We start from the raw sequence: 15,000 nt of genomic DNA, 5'->3' as shown, positions 1-15,000 counted from the left end.
CGCACGCGCACACACACACACACACACACAAATCTAACTTCCTCCCTTCTACCTGCTTGCTATTAATGATTACCAACTGCCACCTGGGAATCGAACACAGGAGGGAAGGGAGAGGGGGGTGAATGAAGGGGAAGGTGAAGGTGAAGGGGAAGGTGAAGGTGAAGGGGAAGGTGAAGGGGAGGGGGGGGGGATGTTAGAAGGAAGAGGGATGAAGGAAACAATTCTCTCCGATTCTCTCTGATTCATTCTCTCCCCCTCTCCCCCTCCCTCCCCTTTCCCTCTTTCACATCCTCCCCCATCCTCCATCCCACCTCTCCCCCTTCCCTCCCACTCTTCCTCTTCCTCAAGTATTACCTAAAATCCCCTTCCCCTCCCCCCCTCCCCACTCCGAAAATAGAAGCGGGCGACAGGAAAACTGCCTCTTCAATAGTCAGTGGGGCGAGTAATCCTACCAATCAGCGTGTATCAATTACCTGCGTATCCAGAGGGGGGTGGGGGTGGGGGGGAGAGAGGGAGAGAGGGGAGTGTGTTAGAAGAGAGAGAGAGGGGGGGGGGAGGCGGAAGGTATAAACCGGGGGGAGGGCAGGGGAGGGGAGGGGAGTAAATGTGTAGGGAAGAAGGGGGATAGAAGGGGAGGAGAAGGGGAAGAGTGTAAGGGAAGTGGGGAAAGGAGGGATGAAAGGAGGTGGGAGGGAGAGAGGGAAACCTACCACCTCCCACCTGCCCCCCCACTTTACCTCTACCTTCTCCCTTCCTTTCTCTCCTTCCTCCTCGCCTGATTTCCAAACACTCTTACATTCACACACACACACACACACACACACACACACACACACACACACACACACACACACAGAAAGGAGAAAATGAATGAAACACAAAAACAAGGAAGGGTGAATCGAAAAGAACATGAAATAAAGAAATGAGAAGAAAACGAAAAAAAGAAATGCCTCCGAAAGGTTCACCAAATTCCGCCATTTCGCTTTCCGATGAGAGGTGACAGTTACGTCTCAGATGAAGTAGGGGGGGAGGGGGGGGTGAAAGATGAAAGGAGGGGAAGAGAGGGGGAGAGGGGGAGGGGGGAGAGGAAGAGGGAGGAGGATGGGACGGAAGTGGGAAAGGGGGAGGGGAAGATGAGGAGGAAGATGAGGAGGAGGAGGAGGAGGAGGAGGAGGAGGAGGAGGAGGAGGAGGAGGGAAGGAGGAGGAGGGAAGGAGGAGGAGGGAAGGGGGAGGAGGAAGAGGGAAGGGGGAGGAAGAGGGAAGGGGGAGGAGGAGGAGGAGGAAAGGGGAAGGAGGAGGAGGAAGGGGGGAAAGGGGAGAGGGGTACGGGGGTGAGGATGAGGCGGGGGGGAGGGGGAGAAATTTAAGTGCTATTCATACACCAGGAAGGGCCGGATTATAAGCAACCTCAAGTGTATAGCCAGATTTTTTCCCCCGAATTGTATGTAAGAGCCGATGGAGGGAGAGCGCGGGAGGGATGGGGGGGGGGGACATGGAAGAGGGAAAGTTCTTTTCAGTTGCGGAATGAATGGATGAATGAATAAATGTATAATAAATAAGTAAACATACACACACACGCACGCACGCACGCACGCACGCATACACGCACACGCACACACACGCACACACTATCCGTCCTAAAGCACAGTCATGCGACCCCCAGCCGCCCACCCGGCCCCCTCCCCTCCCAAAAGGGCGCAGATGGGCGGCCGCTATGTCGTGGGGCGGCCGGCGCGATGTGGGTCAGTCGTGGGAACGGCGGCGGGGCCGGTGCGGGAGGGGAGGAGGGAAAAGGGGGAGGGAAAAGAGGGAGGGAAAAGAGGGAGGGAAAAGGGGGAGGGAAAAGGGGGAGAGAGGGAGGGGAGAGAGGGAGGGGAGAGAGGGAGGGAAAAGAGGGAGGGAAAAGAGGGAGAGAGGGAGGGGAGAGAGGGAGGGGAGAGAGGGAGGGGAGAGAGGGAGGGAAAAGAGGGAGGGAAAAGGGGGAGAGAGGGAGGGAAAAGAGGGAGGGAAAAGGGGGAGGGAAATGAGGGAGGGAAAAGGGGGAGGGAAATGAGGGAGGGAAAAGGGGGAGAGAGGGAGGGGAAAGGGGGAGAGAAGGAGGGAAAAGGGGGAGAGAGGGAGGGAAAAGAGGGAGGGAAAAGGGGGAGAGAGGGAGGGAAAAGAGGGAGGGAAAAGGGGGAGAGAGGGAGGGAAAAGGGGGAGGGAAAAGGGGGAGAGAGGGAGGGAAAAGGGGGAGAGAGGGAGGGAAAAGGGGGAGAGAGGGAGGGAAAAGGGGGAGGGAGGAGGGGGAGGGGAAAGAGGGAGGGGAAGGAGGGAAAAGAGGGAGGGAAGGAGGGGGAGGGAAAAGAGGGAGGGAAGGAGGGGGAGGGAAATGAGGGAGGGAAATGAGGGAGGGAAAAGAGGAGGAGGGAGGGGAGAGAGGGAGGGGAGAGAGGGGGAAAAGAGGGAGAGAGGGAGGGTAGTGGAGGGGAGGGGAGGGGGAGAAGAGAGAAGGGAATTCTCCCCGCCCACGCTGATTCCGGCAAACAGGAGTTTCCTCTCTGATCACACAACGCTAATCAACTCCAAAGGCCAAACCACACGCCCGCGCCCACCCATACCTCCACGCCCACGAGGCTAAAAATATCACTAAAACCTCCCCTTACGAACCCATAAAACGAAGCTTCAATTGTGCAAGCCGTGACAGAAGGCTTGGCCCGTTTCTCAAGACGCGGCGGGAGAGCGGAGGCGCAGGAGCGCGAACAGTGAAGGCAAGAATGCACGGTAATTCATTTGTCGTTTTCTATCTCCCTCTCTCCCTGCCTTATTACTCCTAAGTCTATTTCTATTTGCTAATGTCTATTTCTCTCTCATTATGACTAGTACTCACTCACTCACTCACTCTATCTATATATATATATATATATATATATATATATATATATATATATATATATATATATATATAATAAAATAAATAGATAAAAACAACAGCACCAGGAAAAAAAACAATAACAACAATAATACAAAAATAAAATCATAATAAAATAATAAAACAACAAAATATCAATAATAAAATAATAATAATAAAACAATAGCAACAGCCCATAAATCACAACATAATCTAAAATCAACACAAAAAAAGCAGCAGCACCAGCGGCGTGTGTACTGTACTCACTCGCAGTTGTAGAGTATCGACTCCCCGATCTTGACGGTGAAGCAGGTGGCGCCGTTCAGGCAGTACCAGGCGGCGTAGGCGGGCGGGCAGGAGTACGTCTGGAATGTGATGTTGGGCCGCATCGTGGGCGAGGGCGGCCGCGGCTTCGGGGTCGACCGCGAGGAACATCCCTCTGCAACAGGAGAGGATTTCCCATTAGCATTCGGGTTGTGGGGCTTGGAGTAACAGGGGTGGAAGAGGGGGTGGAAGAGGGGGAAGGAGTGGTGGAAGAGGTGAAAGGAGAGTGATGGTGGTAAGGGTGGTAGGATTTATGGTAAGAGTGGAAGGTGGTGATGGCTGTGGTTGTAGACATGGCAGAAACAATGACTGGGTTGTATTAGGAAAAGGAAGGAACACACAAAACAAGAAAAAAAAAAAAAACACAAGAACAGCAGGAAGAGGAGGAAAAAAATGAATAAGAAAAGAGGGAAACAAGATAAAGGGGGAGAGAAAAAAAGCAAGAATAACCCAAGTGATTGGGTTTGGTTAGAAAAAAAAATAAAAAAACAGACAACACGAAGAAAAAGAAAAAGAAGAAAAAGTTAGAAACCTAAAAACAAAAAACCAGGATATTGTTATGAAAGAAAGGAAAACAAATAATGTTAAGAACAGGGAGGATTAGGCAAGAAGAAAGCGAAATTGTTAGAAAAAAAAGATCCGAAGAAAAGGATTATGTAAGAAAAAAAAAGTGAAGGAGAAAGTAGGATTATGTTAGAAAAAAAAAGAGAAACTAAGCAAGACGAAGCAATAATAGGATAATGTTAGAAAAAAAAGGAAACTGTGTAAAGAAAAAAGAGATTATGTTAGAAAAAAAAGAGAAACATAAAACAAAAAGAAAAAGAAAAAAGAGAAACAGGAAAGAAAAAACAAAGAAAAAAAAAAGGAAACAAGCAAGGAGGAAAAGAAACAAAGATTATGTTAGAACAAAAACGGGCAAGGAAGAAGAAGAAGAAGAAGAAGAAACAATGCTAGTTCAAAAATGAAAAGGAAAGAAAAAAGATTGTAAATGGTAGGGGGAGGAGAAAAAAAACTCGACAAGGGAAATAAAATGAAGATGAACGTTACCTAGCTATCATAAATGGCTTAACTCAATGACAGCCGTTTCTACAAGGGGGGGGAATGATTTAAAAGAAATCGAAATTACTACCAGTATATATATATTTCTGGGTTCTAAAAAAAATACAAACAAACAAAGTCTACCAACACGATATACAATATAAATCTCCAACATCTCGACCAGCCTTCACACCCTCCAATCATATATCTGAAAAAACATACCTCTAAAAAGAATAAACAAACAAACACACAAGAACACGGGCAAAAACAAGAACAAACAAACAAAGCGAGTCGACGCGTCCGAAAGTCCGAGAGAGACTATCCGATGTCTCCGCATGGAACGTCTCCACTAGGGCTTCGGGACTCAATGAGATGCCTATTCAACATTTCAAAAAAGTATTGTGCTCTTCGTATTCTCCTCGTTTTTTTTTTTTTTTTTTTTAAATAGACAAATGTGTTTTAATTTTTTTCTCAGTCTCTCTTCACTTCATTTGTTCTTAGCTTCATCTCCTTTCCTTCTCTCATTCTCTTTCCCTTCCCCATCTCTGTCTTGTCTGTGTCTGTCTGTCTGTCTGTGGGTACGAGCAAGCGAAGAAGTAAACAAACAAACAAACAAATTCCTCCTCCAATCTTCGCCCTGTAGGATCAACATCCTCCTTCCTGCCTCGCGCTCCCTTCCGCCATCCTTGTAAGGTCGCCAGGTGTCCCCGGCGCAGGCACGGGGGCGGGGGGGAGGGGGGGGGAGGGAGGGAGGGAGGGAGGGAGAGAGGGAGAGAGGGAGAGAGGGAGGGAGGGAGGGAGAGAGGGAGAGAGGGAGGGAGGGAGGGAAGGAGGGGAAGAGGAAGGAGGAGGGATGGGTAGTGGAAAGAGGGGAGGATAGAGAAGGGAAGGGGAAGGGAAGGGGAAGGGGAAGGGGAAGGGGGAGTGACAGGGGGAGGAAGAGATGGACGGGAAGGGGAAGAGGAAGGGGGAGTAATAGGGGGAGGGGAAGGAGAGTGACAGGGGGAAAGGGATAGGGGAGGGGGAAGGGGATGGGAGAGAGTGAAGGGGGGAGGAAGGGATTGGCGATGACGCCACGCTTCTGGACGCCTCCCTCCCTTCCTGCCTCCCTCCCTTCCTCCCTCCCTCCCTTCCTCCCTCCCTCCCTCCCTCCCTCCCTCCCTCCACCACTCCCACAGTGTGCTTGTTTACCTTCCGCATCCCCCCCCACTCCTTACCCCCACACTCCTCCCCACACATGAAAGACGAAGGGCGCATGGCCGAGGGCGACTGGCACGCAGAGGGCCAGGAAACGGCGCTCAAAAAAAGCACACCCAAAACGTCAACGTCCCCGCGCATGACCAGGCAGCCAGCCAGGCTCTTGACACGGGTTCTGATGACCCTACTTATGGCACGCCCTCCTCCCTGGGCCCTTCGTCGACCCCTCCCCTCGCCTCCTACGGCCTCACACCTAGGGATTTTGTGAGTCATCGACAACCCTGACCTGAGGTGCGGTGCCCAGCCTACAGCCAGGCGCGCTGCCAAGCGATGCGCCGCTCAATTTCCAAAAACGCGCTTCAAACACGTCCCGGATATAGGTTTATACATACATCGTATATATAAAAGTATATATGTGCATTATAGTGTATATGTAAGGGTAGCTAGGTAGGTAGATGGAGGTGCAAGGAAGTGTAGATGTGTGTGTGTGTGTGGATGTGTGGATGTGTGGATGTGTGTGTGTGTGTGTGTATGTGTGTGTGTGTGGATGTGTGTGGATGTGTGTGGATGTGTGTGGATGTGTGTGGATGTGTGTGTGTGTGTGTGTGTGTGTGTGTGTGTGTGTGTGTGTGTGTGTGTGTGTGTGTGTGTGTGTGTGTGTGTATGTGTGTGTGTATGTGTGTGTGTATGTGTGTGTGGATGTGTGTGGATGTGTGTGGATGTGTGTGTGTGTGTGTGTGTGTGTGTGTGTGTGTGTGTGTGTGTGTGTGTGTGTGTGTGTGTGTGTGTGTGTGTGTGTGTGTGTGTGTGTGTGTGTGTAAATCCAGTGGACGAGGGAAACAGGAGGGAAGGCAAGCGTTTAAGGGGAAATGTAATTCAAAGGCGTATGGCACCGAAGCCCGAGTGCCCAATGCATCACACTTCCCACGAGCGCACCTGTAGGCCTACATGACAAACTCAAGGCCCCTCCCCGTGCTTCCCCTTCTCCTCCTCCGCGCCCCCGCCAAGAAGATGAAGGAGAGGGGAAAAAAAAAGAACTAATACTCGCGGCTGATAAACTTTTACGACGTGACAATTGCCTGCCGACACTCGCCAGGTAAAGAGACGCCGACATTCCTCGTCCGTCTTGTGCGTCTTCCTACCTCTCGCTCACCCATTTTTAACCGCTTTTTATCTCGAGGACTACGTGTGGGTGTGGCGCACATACATACATCCACGCATACATACACACGTACATACATTCTCATATCCAAATCCCTATCCCCTTCCTCTACCTGAATTATAGACAGATAAGATAGATGAACAGATATACGCACGCACAGATAAAACACAAGTAGACATAACCTGCCAGACAAGACACAGAATGAGACAGACAGACAGACAAACAATCTGCAAATCTCCCCGGGCGAAAGAAAAAGAAGAAGAACGACAGCTTCGACACAACAGAGCCCGAACTCAGGATGTATGGGCGCGCGACGAACCCCTAACAAAATACTCGCAAGTCAAACACATTCTCACTCTTCTTTTTTCTCTAATTCCCCCCTTTTTTTGGCCTTTTTTCCAACATCGATTCGCTCCCTTTGTTCTTGTTGTTGTCCTTTTTCCTCCTTCTTATCCCGCAATAACTCCGGCTTTTTTTTTTTTTTTTTTTTTTTTTTTTTTTTTTTACTACGCCGACGACAAATGTTGTTGTGACGACCCGACGCCGCCGATCGCGGTCGCGGTCTTTCCTCTTTTTTCCTCGTCTTTTACTTCTCCTCTTGCTTCCTTTCTTCTATCTGTCCTTTTTCTTTTCTATTAATAATAATGATGATGATAGTGATAAAAATAATCACACACAAAAATAAAAATAATGCCAATAATGATAAACAAGGATTGTGGACTTCCAGCGTTACAGGTAATGGGGAGGGGAGGTGGTCAAATCCAGCAGGACATCCGAATCTAATAAAACAATCGTTAGTCCCTCATAACTGTCCCTCCCCTTCCCCTCCCCCTCCCATAAGCACAACGCAAGCTTCCTGACCCCCACGGCATTACCGCCTTCGTCATCGCCGTCGTCGTCGGTCCCCGTGGGTGAAGTCGCCGCCCTCGTCCCCGTCAAAGTCATCGTCGTGGGCGTGTGCTTCCTCCTCACCCACGCCCACTCGCCCGAGGTGTTCTTCAACGGGCGTGATCCCTCTCCTTCCATCCTTAACTCAGATTTATGGCGATGACGTTTTCCCGACGACGCGATCCCCCCCTCCACCCCTCCCCCCTCCTCCCTTGCCCCGCCTCCTGCCGACCGGTGGTAGAGTACACCGAACGACGTCACAAAACGACGTCCCAACGCCCCCCCCCCCCCCCCCCCCCCCAATGGACGTCTCTCATTACATGTCCCCTTCGCACGTCCCTCTAAATCTCTCTTTCCTCTTCCCCTAACCCCCTTCTCTCTCTCTCTCTCTCTCTCTCTCTCTCTCTCTCTCTCTCTCTCTCTCTCTCTCTCTCTCTCTCTCTCTCTCTCTCTCTCTCTCTCTCACCATCATCATCATCATTCCTTATTTCTCTTTTTATCCATCTTCTGCCCGTCCTTCTATCTTCCTTTGATTAATGAGGAGATAGGGGAGAAGGAATAAAAATGAGAGACAGCGGGAAACCGGGTTAGGAAAAAAGACGGAAGGAGAGGGTCAGACAGGACGGAAAAAGGTGAAAGGAAACGGGAGAAAGAAACTAAGAAAAAACTACTCAAAAAGAAAACAAAAAGATAAGAGAGAGTGAGAGTGAGTGAGAGAGAGAGAGAGAGAGAGAGAGAGAGAGAGAGAGAGAGAGAGAGAGAGAGAGAGAGAGAGAGAGAGAGAAAGAGAGAGAGAGAGAAAGAGAGAAAGAGAGAAAGAGAGAGAGAGAGAGAGAGAGAGAGAGAGAGAGAGAGAGAGAGAGAGAGAGAGAGAGAGAGAGAGAGAGAGAGAGAGAGAGAGAGAGGGAGAGGGAGAGGGAGAGGGAGAGGGAGAGAGAGAGAGAGAGAGAGAGAGAGAGAGAGAGAGAGAGAGAGAGAGAGAGAGAGGAAATGAGGCACAAGGAGCGAGGACAAGACGAGCGTGAGGTAGCCAGCAGTAACAGGAAAAGCATGATGTTTCGCGGACGAGAGGCGCCAGGTGGCCGGAGGTAGTAAGAAGGGGGGGGGGGGAGGTATGCAGGGAGGGATGCAGGGAGAAGGAAAGGATCAAGGGAAGGAGGGAAAAGGGAGGGAGGGAAAGTGGAGAGAAAAGGAACGAGGAGGGGGTGTAAAGTGGGGGAAACAGGAACGTAGGCAGAAATGGAAGAGGAGAGAAGGAGGGATGCAATGAAGAAAGGAGGGAGAGAAGAAAGGTGGGGACAGCCACGAGCTACACAGGCAGGAAGACGGGAAGAGGGGCAGACAAGTCAGAAAGAGGGGGCGAAGGGAAATGAAAAACTGGGGAGATCCCTGACGCAAGTTTGAGCATGTATGAAGAGGTGCGAGTGACAAAAAAAGAACGCGAGGGCTATAAAAAAAAAGGAGACAGAAAAGGAGAGAGGAAATTAAGAGCAATAGAGAGAGGAGAAATTGGTAGATGATAGTGATGATGGTGGTGATGAGGAGCACCAGCAGTGAGGGATTGTTGGAGTAAGACAAGTAAGAGTTGGAGAAGGAAGAGGAGTTACATGAGTAAAAATAAGGGGACCAGGGAGGGAGGGAGGGAGGGAGGGAGGGAGAAGAGGAAGAGGGAGAGGGAGAAGAGGGAGAGGGAGAAGAGGGAGAGGGAGAAGAGGAAGAGGGAGAAGAGGAGGGAGGAGGAGGGAGGAGGAGGAGGAGGAGGAGGAGGAGGAGGAGGAGGAGGAGGAGGAGGAGGAGGAGGGAGGAGGAGGAGGAGGGAGGAGGAGGAGGGGGAGGGAGAGGAGGCAAAACCCGGGAGGAAGTCCAGGTTGGAGGAAGTTAAAGGTCTCCAACCGGAAACGCGAGAGCAACTGGTTTACAGGGTTATGAAGGGGGCGAGGTGACGGAGCTTTGGTGTGAGGCGGGGAAGGGAAGGCGAGAATGATGGGGGAGGAGGAGGAGGAGGAGGAGAGGATAGTATTGGCCTGCGGGAAGAATAAAGAGAACACTAAAAGAAAGTTCTAAAAAATGAGAGATCATTTATGAATTTCAAAGGTTACAGCACCGTGTGCGCGCACACAAACATACACACACCTAACCCTTCCCTACACACAGGAAAACAAAAAACAAAAAGACCAAAAAATATAAACAAGTAAAAAATGACACCATCCTCGTCTCCTGTGTGTGTCTGCGCCAGCCTGTCCATCCCTCTCCGAAAGGGATAGAAAAAAAGGGTAACGAGAGGGAGAGGGAGAGGGAGAGAGGGAGGGGGAGGAGGGGGACAGGCCAGGGACAGGATGCTCCGGATGCTGGAATGACTGGGTTGGTAGGAAACAGGACTTGCCCGGCAGGAAAGGGGGAAGGGCACCTGGCGCAGGCATGAATGGGCGAGGAGGGAGGAGGCGATGGTGATGGAGGAGGAGGAGGAGAATTAGATGGTGATGGAGGTGATTGTGAGGGAGGATGAAGAGGGATGGCATGGAGGGATGAAGATGGAGGAGGAGGAGGACAAGGAGGAGGAGATGAAGCAAAACATGAACACGAAATAGTTGGTGCAGTGTTGGAGTATGGAGAACCTCGAATAAAAGAAGTGCGGATAGAAAAGAATACCGACGAACAAGAAAACAAGCAACCCACCAGACACGGTGATAGCGGGCGAGCGCTCCCCCCCCCTCCTTCCCCTTTTCTCCTCCTACCCTACTCCTTCCCTCCCCCCTCCCTCTGTAGGCGACGGAGCAAGCGAAGGCTGCTGCAGTCGAGGTGTTAAAGGAGAGATTACGGCGAAGCCCACGGGACCCGGCCAGACCGTTACGTTACCCTTGCGAACACTCCCGAGGCGTCGGGCAGAACGTAACAACGAGTACGTGACGTGACAAAAAAAAAAAAAAAAAAAAAAAAAAAAAAAAAAAAAAAAAAAAAAAAAAAAAAAAAAAAAATCTGAGAAAAAACAAGAAAAAGAAAAAAAAAATCTGAGAAAAAACAAGAAGAAGAGAGAAAAAAAGAGAGAAAAAGAAGAGAAAAGAGAAAGGCGTGACGCCGCGACAAACACGAACGAACCCGCACGCACTTACACGCGCGCTCACGCAATCTGCCAAACAAACAAACAAAACGCGCACGCAAGGATCTTGACGCGAGAAGGAAAAAAAAAAAAAAACGTGCAAAATCACATCAATGAATTCATAAAGTCGAATCGAAATCGCATAAATCAAAGCCTCAAATATTATGCAATGCGAGAACAAGGTCACTCGAGTTTCACGGATACCAGCAATGCAATGGCAACTGCAACAATGGGATAGGCAGTAGAGGGAAGTGTTGCATGACAGGAACCGATTGGATGAGAAAAGTCGAATGGAAGAAAGAGAAGGAGGAGAAGGAGAAGGAAAGAGAGAGGAGGAGAGTAGAGAGATAGGTAGGCGCGAAAGTAAAAGTGGGGAAGGGGAAAGAGATATGAAGAGAAAGAAGATAAGAGTAATATGGAGAGAGTGAGGAAGGAGGGGGAAAGGGAGGGGAGGGGAGGGTAGAGGGAGGGGAGAAAGAAAGAGAGAGGAAAAGAGAGAGAGAGAGAGAGAGAGAGAGAGAGAGAGAGAGAGAGAGAGAGAGAGAGAGAGAGAGAGAGAGAGAGAGAGAGAGACATATGATGGAGCAGGTGGGAAATGGGGAGGAGAGGGGAGGGGGGTGTAGCTGCGGTGCGGTAAGCTTACGACCGTAGTTCCGCTCCCCCCCCCTTCCCCCCCTCTTCTCTTCCCCAATTCTTCCACATTCTCTCGTTGTCTGTCTCCGTCTATCTATCTATTTACCAATCTATCGATCCACTTATATATTGCTTTCGTTCCGGTTGCCAAATCACTGCACTTCCTTCCGTTGAAATATATATATATATATATATATATATATATATATTCTCTCAAAACAAAAGTTAAAAGTTAAAAGGTAAAAAAAAAAAAAAGCCTACAGACCTATATATTTTTACGAGCGTCCATCTATCAACCACCGGTCTTTAACTGACATTTAAAATCAATCACAAGAGAGTAGAGATAATTACCGGTTTAAATTATCGTCATTATTTTCAATGTGTGTGTGTGGGTCTACAGCCGGGGAAAGGAAAAGGAAAAGGGGACGAAAGGAAAGGGGAAGGGAGAGGAGATAAGAGGAGATGGGTCAAGGGGAGAGGAGAAGGATGGACAGAAGAGGAGAGAGGAGAGGAGAGGAGAGGAGAGGAGAGGATTGGAGAGAAGAGGGGAGAGGAGAAGAGAGAAGAGAGGATTGGAGAGAAGAGGGGAGGGGAGAGAAGAGGATTGGAAGGAAGGGGAAGGGAAAAGAGTAAGAGAGTAAAGTAAAGAGGAGAGCTAGGAAGTTACTGAATAAAACGGTGTGAATGAGTCGGGACAAGAGACCTTGACGGATCCTACACATACCATCCCAAACGCCCCCTCCTCTTCCTCTCCCCCACCCCCCTTCCTCCGTCTTTCCCTCTCTCTTTTTTCTCTCTCTCTTTCCCTTTTTCTTTTTCAATTTCCCTCTCCCTCTCTCTTTTTATCTTCATCTTCCCCCACTTACTCACCTCTGTATCTGCCTTTCTCTGCTCTTCTCCGCACCCATCTACTCACTCGCTTACTCACTCACTCACTCAGTCACTCCGCCCATTCTTTCACCTCCGCCCATCCCCCCCCCCCCCGCGCCCACGGACACGCTTCCTGCCGCCCACGTCCCGCCCGCGCCCATATCTGCCCAGACGGAACAAAGGGCGCGCCAATTACGTATTTAACACTGAGTAACCATGCCGTTTTTTTTCCACAATTAATTTCCTTTTTCCTGTACAGCTGATGTCTGGGGGGAGGGGGGGGAGGGGGCGTGGGGCAAAGAGGGGATGGAGGATGTGAGAGAGATAAGAAGAGGGAGAGAAGGGAGACGGGGAATGTGGTTTGGAGGGAGGGAGAGGGGAAGATAGAAAGGAGAGAGAGGGGAAAGAAAGAAAAAAAGAGAAAGAGAGAACAAGAAAAAGAAAGAAAGAAAGAAAAAAGAGGCGGTGGCGAAGTAACACAAACTAAGACACGAAAACCAATGCTAATGGATTTGAAAATAAATAAATAAATAAATAAATAAATAAATAAATAAATAAACAAAATTAAAGAAGGCCTTCACACCCTACAGAAAGCCCCAACACGTGAACCAGAGCACAAGAAAACTACCGTCGCTGCAACTTCCGGTCAATTGTTGCAACATGTCTTTGCATGTTCTCAAGGATTGCTCACGCATAAGCACGCACCAGGTTGTGCGTGACAAGTACACACACACACACACAGAGAGAGAGAGAGAGAGAGAGAGAGAGAGAGAGAGAGAGAGAGAGAGAGAGAGAGAGAGAGAGAGAGAGAGAGAGAGAGAGAGAGAGAGGTAGAGAGAGAGAGAGAATGTGTTGAAACCTTTATTTTCAATAATGCGGCCAGAAGAAGAATGGGCTTTCGCGGAGAACAAACGCTAGTAAACAACCTACTAGCGCCCCCTCCCGCCCTTCTCACATACATTGTTCATCACAATCACACACGAGGGAACAAGGCCGACGGCTGCGGGGAGGAGGGAAGGGTCAGGGAGGAAGGGAGAGGGGAAGGGAAGGGGGGAGGGGGAAAGGTAAGGGGAAGGGAGAAGAGGGAGGAAGGGAGAGGGGAAGGGAAAGGGGGGAGGGGCAAAGGCAAGGGGAAGGGAGAAGAGGGGGAAATACGAAGGGAGGGGAGAAGAGAGGTAAAGTGACCCCCACCCACCCCACCACCCTCCCTGTGTTATTCTACCACTTTCAAGACGCTCTTGAGAGTCTGGAGGAGAAAGAGAAGGGAGGATCGCGAGAGGGGAGAGGAGGGGAGAGAGGAGGGGCGAGGGGAGGGGGGAGAATGAGGGGAAGAGAGGAGGACTGCTAAGTAGAGAAGGGGGGGTGGGGTGAATTGCGTTTAGTGCCTCAACGTCTGGCAATTAATATCGCAAGGTTATAATGCATCTTTAACTGTGTCGAGGCAGAGGAGGGAAGGAGGGAGGGAGGGAGGGAGGCAGAGGAGGGAAGGAAGGAAGGAGGGAAGGAGGGAGGGAGGGAGGGAGGGAGGGGGGTTAGAGGAAGGGAGAGCATGAGAGAGAGAAAAAAAAGGACCGAACGGATAAAAAAAAAAAGAGGAAAATAATAAAAACAAAAAATCATAAATATGCACTTCGAAGAAATAACCAAATAACGCAACATTGGCCACAAAGTCACATGGAGGAAATCCAGCTGCGACTTCCCGGGGATAAAGACAGGCTGGGGGAAAAACATATACAAAATAAGAAGTAAAGACAAGGAGCAAGCATAAAAAAAAGAAGAGGGAAGACACAGACAAAAGTGGAAGATGATGACGATGATGATGATGATGATGATGACGAAGGCCACGCGGATCTGATTTTTGTTTCTTTTTTCTTTTTCTTTTTTAAATTTCAGGTTTACCGAGCGAAGAAGAAATGAATTAAGGTCGTCTCGCTCTCCTCTCCAAGGCGGTGACGCCAAATAGGGGGGGGGGGGGGAGGGAGACGGGGAGGGGAGAGGGAGACGGGGAGGGGAGAGGGAGACAAGAGAGAGAGCGAGAGCGAGAGGTAGAACAGGGAGACCGAAGGAGAGGAGGGAAGAGAAGGGAAGGGCAAGGAAGGGAAGGGAAGGGCAAGGAAGGGAAGGGAAGGGAAGGGAAGGAAAGGGAAGGGGAGAGCGAGCCGGGGAGTGTCAAGAGGCTATCTCGAAGAAGGGCCTCCTGCCCCGCCCCGCCCCGCCCTTCCTCTGAGACCCTTGTGTAAGCGCCGGCGAAATGGGGATCCGAGGTCGCCCATTACAGTTACATGACGTCACCCAAAGTTTTTTTTTTTTCCCCTAAGAAGGGGAAGGGAAAGGCAGGCTGGGAAGGATAAGATTTAGGAGAAAAGTAAAGAGGGGAAGAGGGGGGAGAATGGAAGAGGGGATAGGTGACAAAAGGAAGGAGGGAGGAAGGAGGGAGGAAGGAGGGAGGAAGGAGGGAGGAAGGAGGGAGGGAGGGAGGAGGGCTGGAGGGAGAGAGAGAGAGAGAGAGAGAGAGAGAGAGAGAGAGAGAGAGAGAGAGAGAGAGAGAGAGAGAGAGAGAGAGAGAGAGAGAGAGAGAGAGAGAGAGAGGGGGGAGGGAGAGTCAAATGGCAAGGCAAGCCCCCCCCCCCCCAATACCCTAGCACCACACAACACGAGAGGTGACAAAACAAGCGGCCTGACCTCGCTCACCTGTTATTACACCTGGCTGTCGTGGCCGAGGTTGCGTCACACATTCGAACGCGCGAGACGAGGGTGGGGGGGTTGGGAGGAGGAGGAGGAGGAGGAGGAGGAGGAGGAGGAGGAGAAGGAGGAGGAGAAGAGGAGGAGTAGAAGGAGGAGGAGGAAGAGGAGGAGTAGGAGGAGGAGGAAAGGAGGAGTAGAAGGAAGGGAGGAAGAG

At 50.3% G+C, this 15,000-nt stretch overlaps 1 protein-coding gene across 3 annotated transcripts in view; it reads right to left on the bottom strand.

Moving 5' to 3' along the window:
* LOC125047480 (protein spitz-like) overlaps window positions 1-15,000 on the bottom strand; it is a 72,326-nt gene that overhangs the window by 12,819 nt on the left and 44,507 nt on the right. For all 3 annotated transcript variants that reach the window (XM_047645697.1, XM_047645696.1, XM_047645698.1), the window contains one exon: window positions 3,160-3,331. In XM_047645697.1, coding sequence (XP_047501653.1) covers window positions 3,160-3,331 — 172 coding nt within the window. The remainder of the gene's footprint in view (window positions 1-3,159; window positions 3,332-15,000) is intronic.

The sequence above is a fragment of the Penaeus chinensis genome, chromosome 41 (genome assembly GCF_019202785.1).
Source record: "Penaeus chinensis breed Huanghai No. 1 chromosome 41, ASM1920278v2, whole genome shotgun sequence".
NCBI classification, from domain to species: Eukaryota; Metazoa; Arthropoda; class Malacostraca; order Decapoda; family Penaeidae; genus Penaeus; species Penaeus chinensis.
The sequence above is the reverse complement of the archived record's forward strand: the minus strand, read 5'-3'. Positions and strand labels throughout refer to the sequence as shown.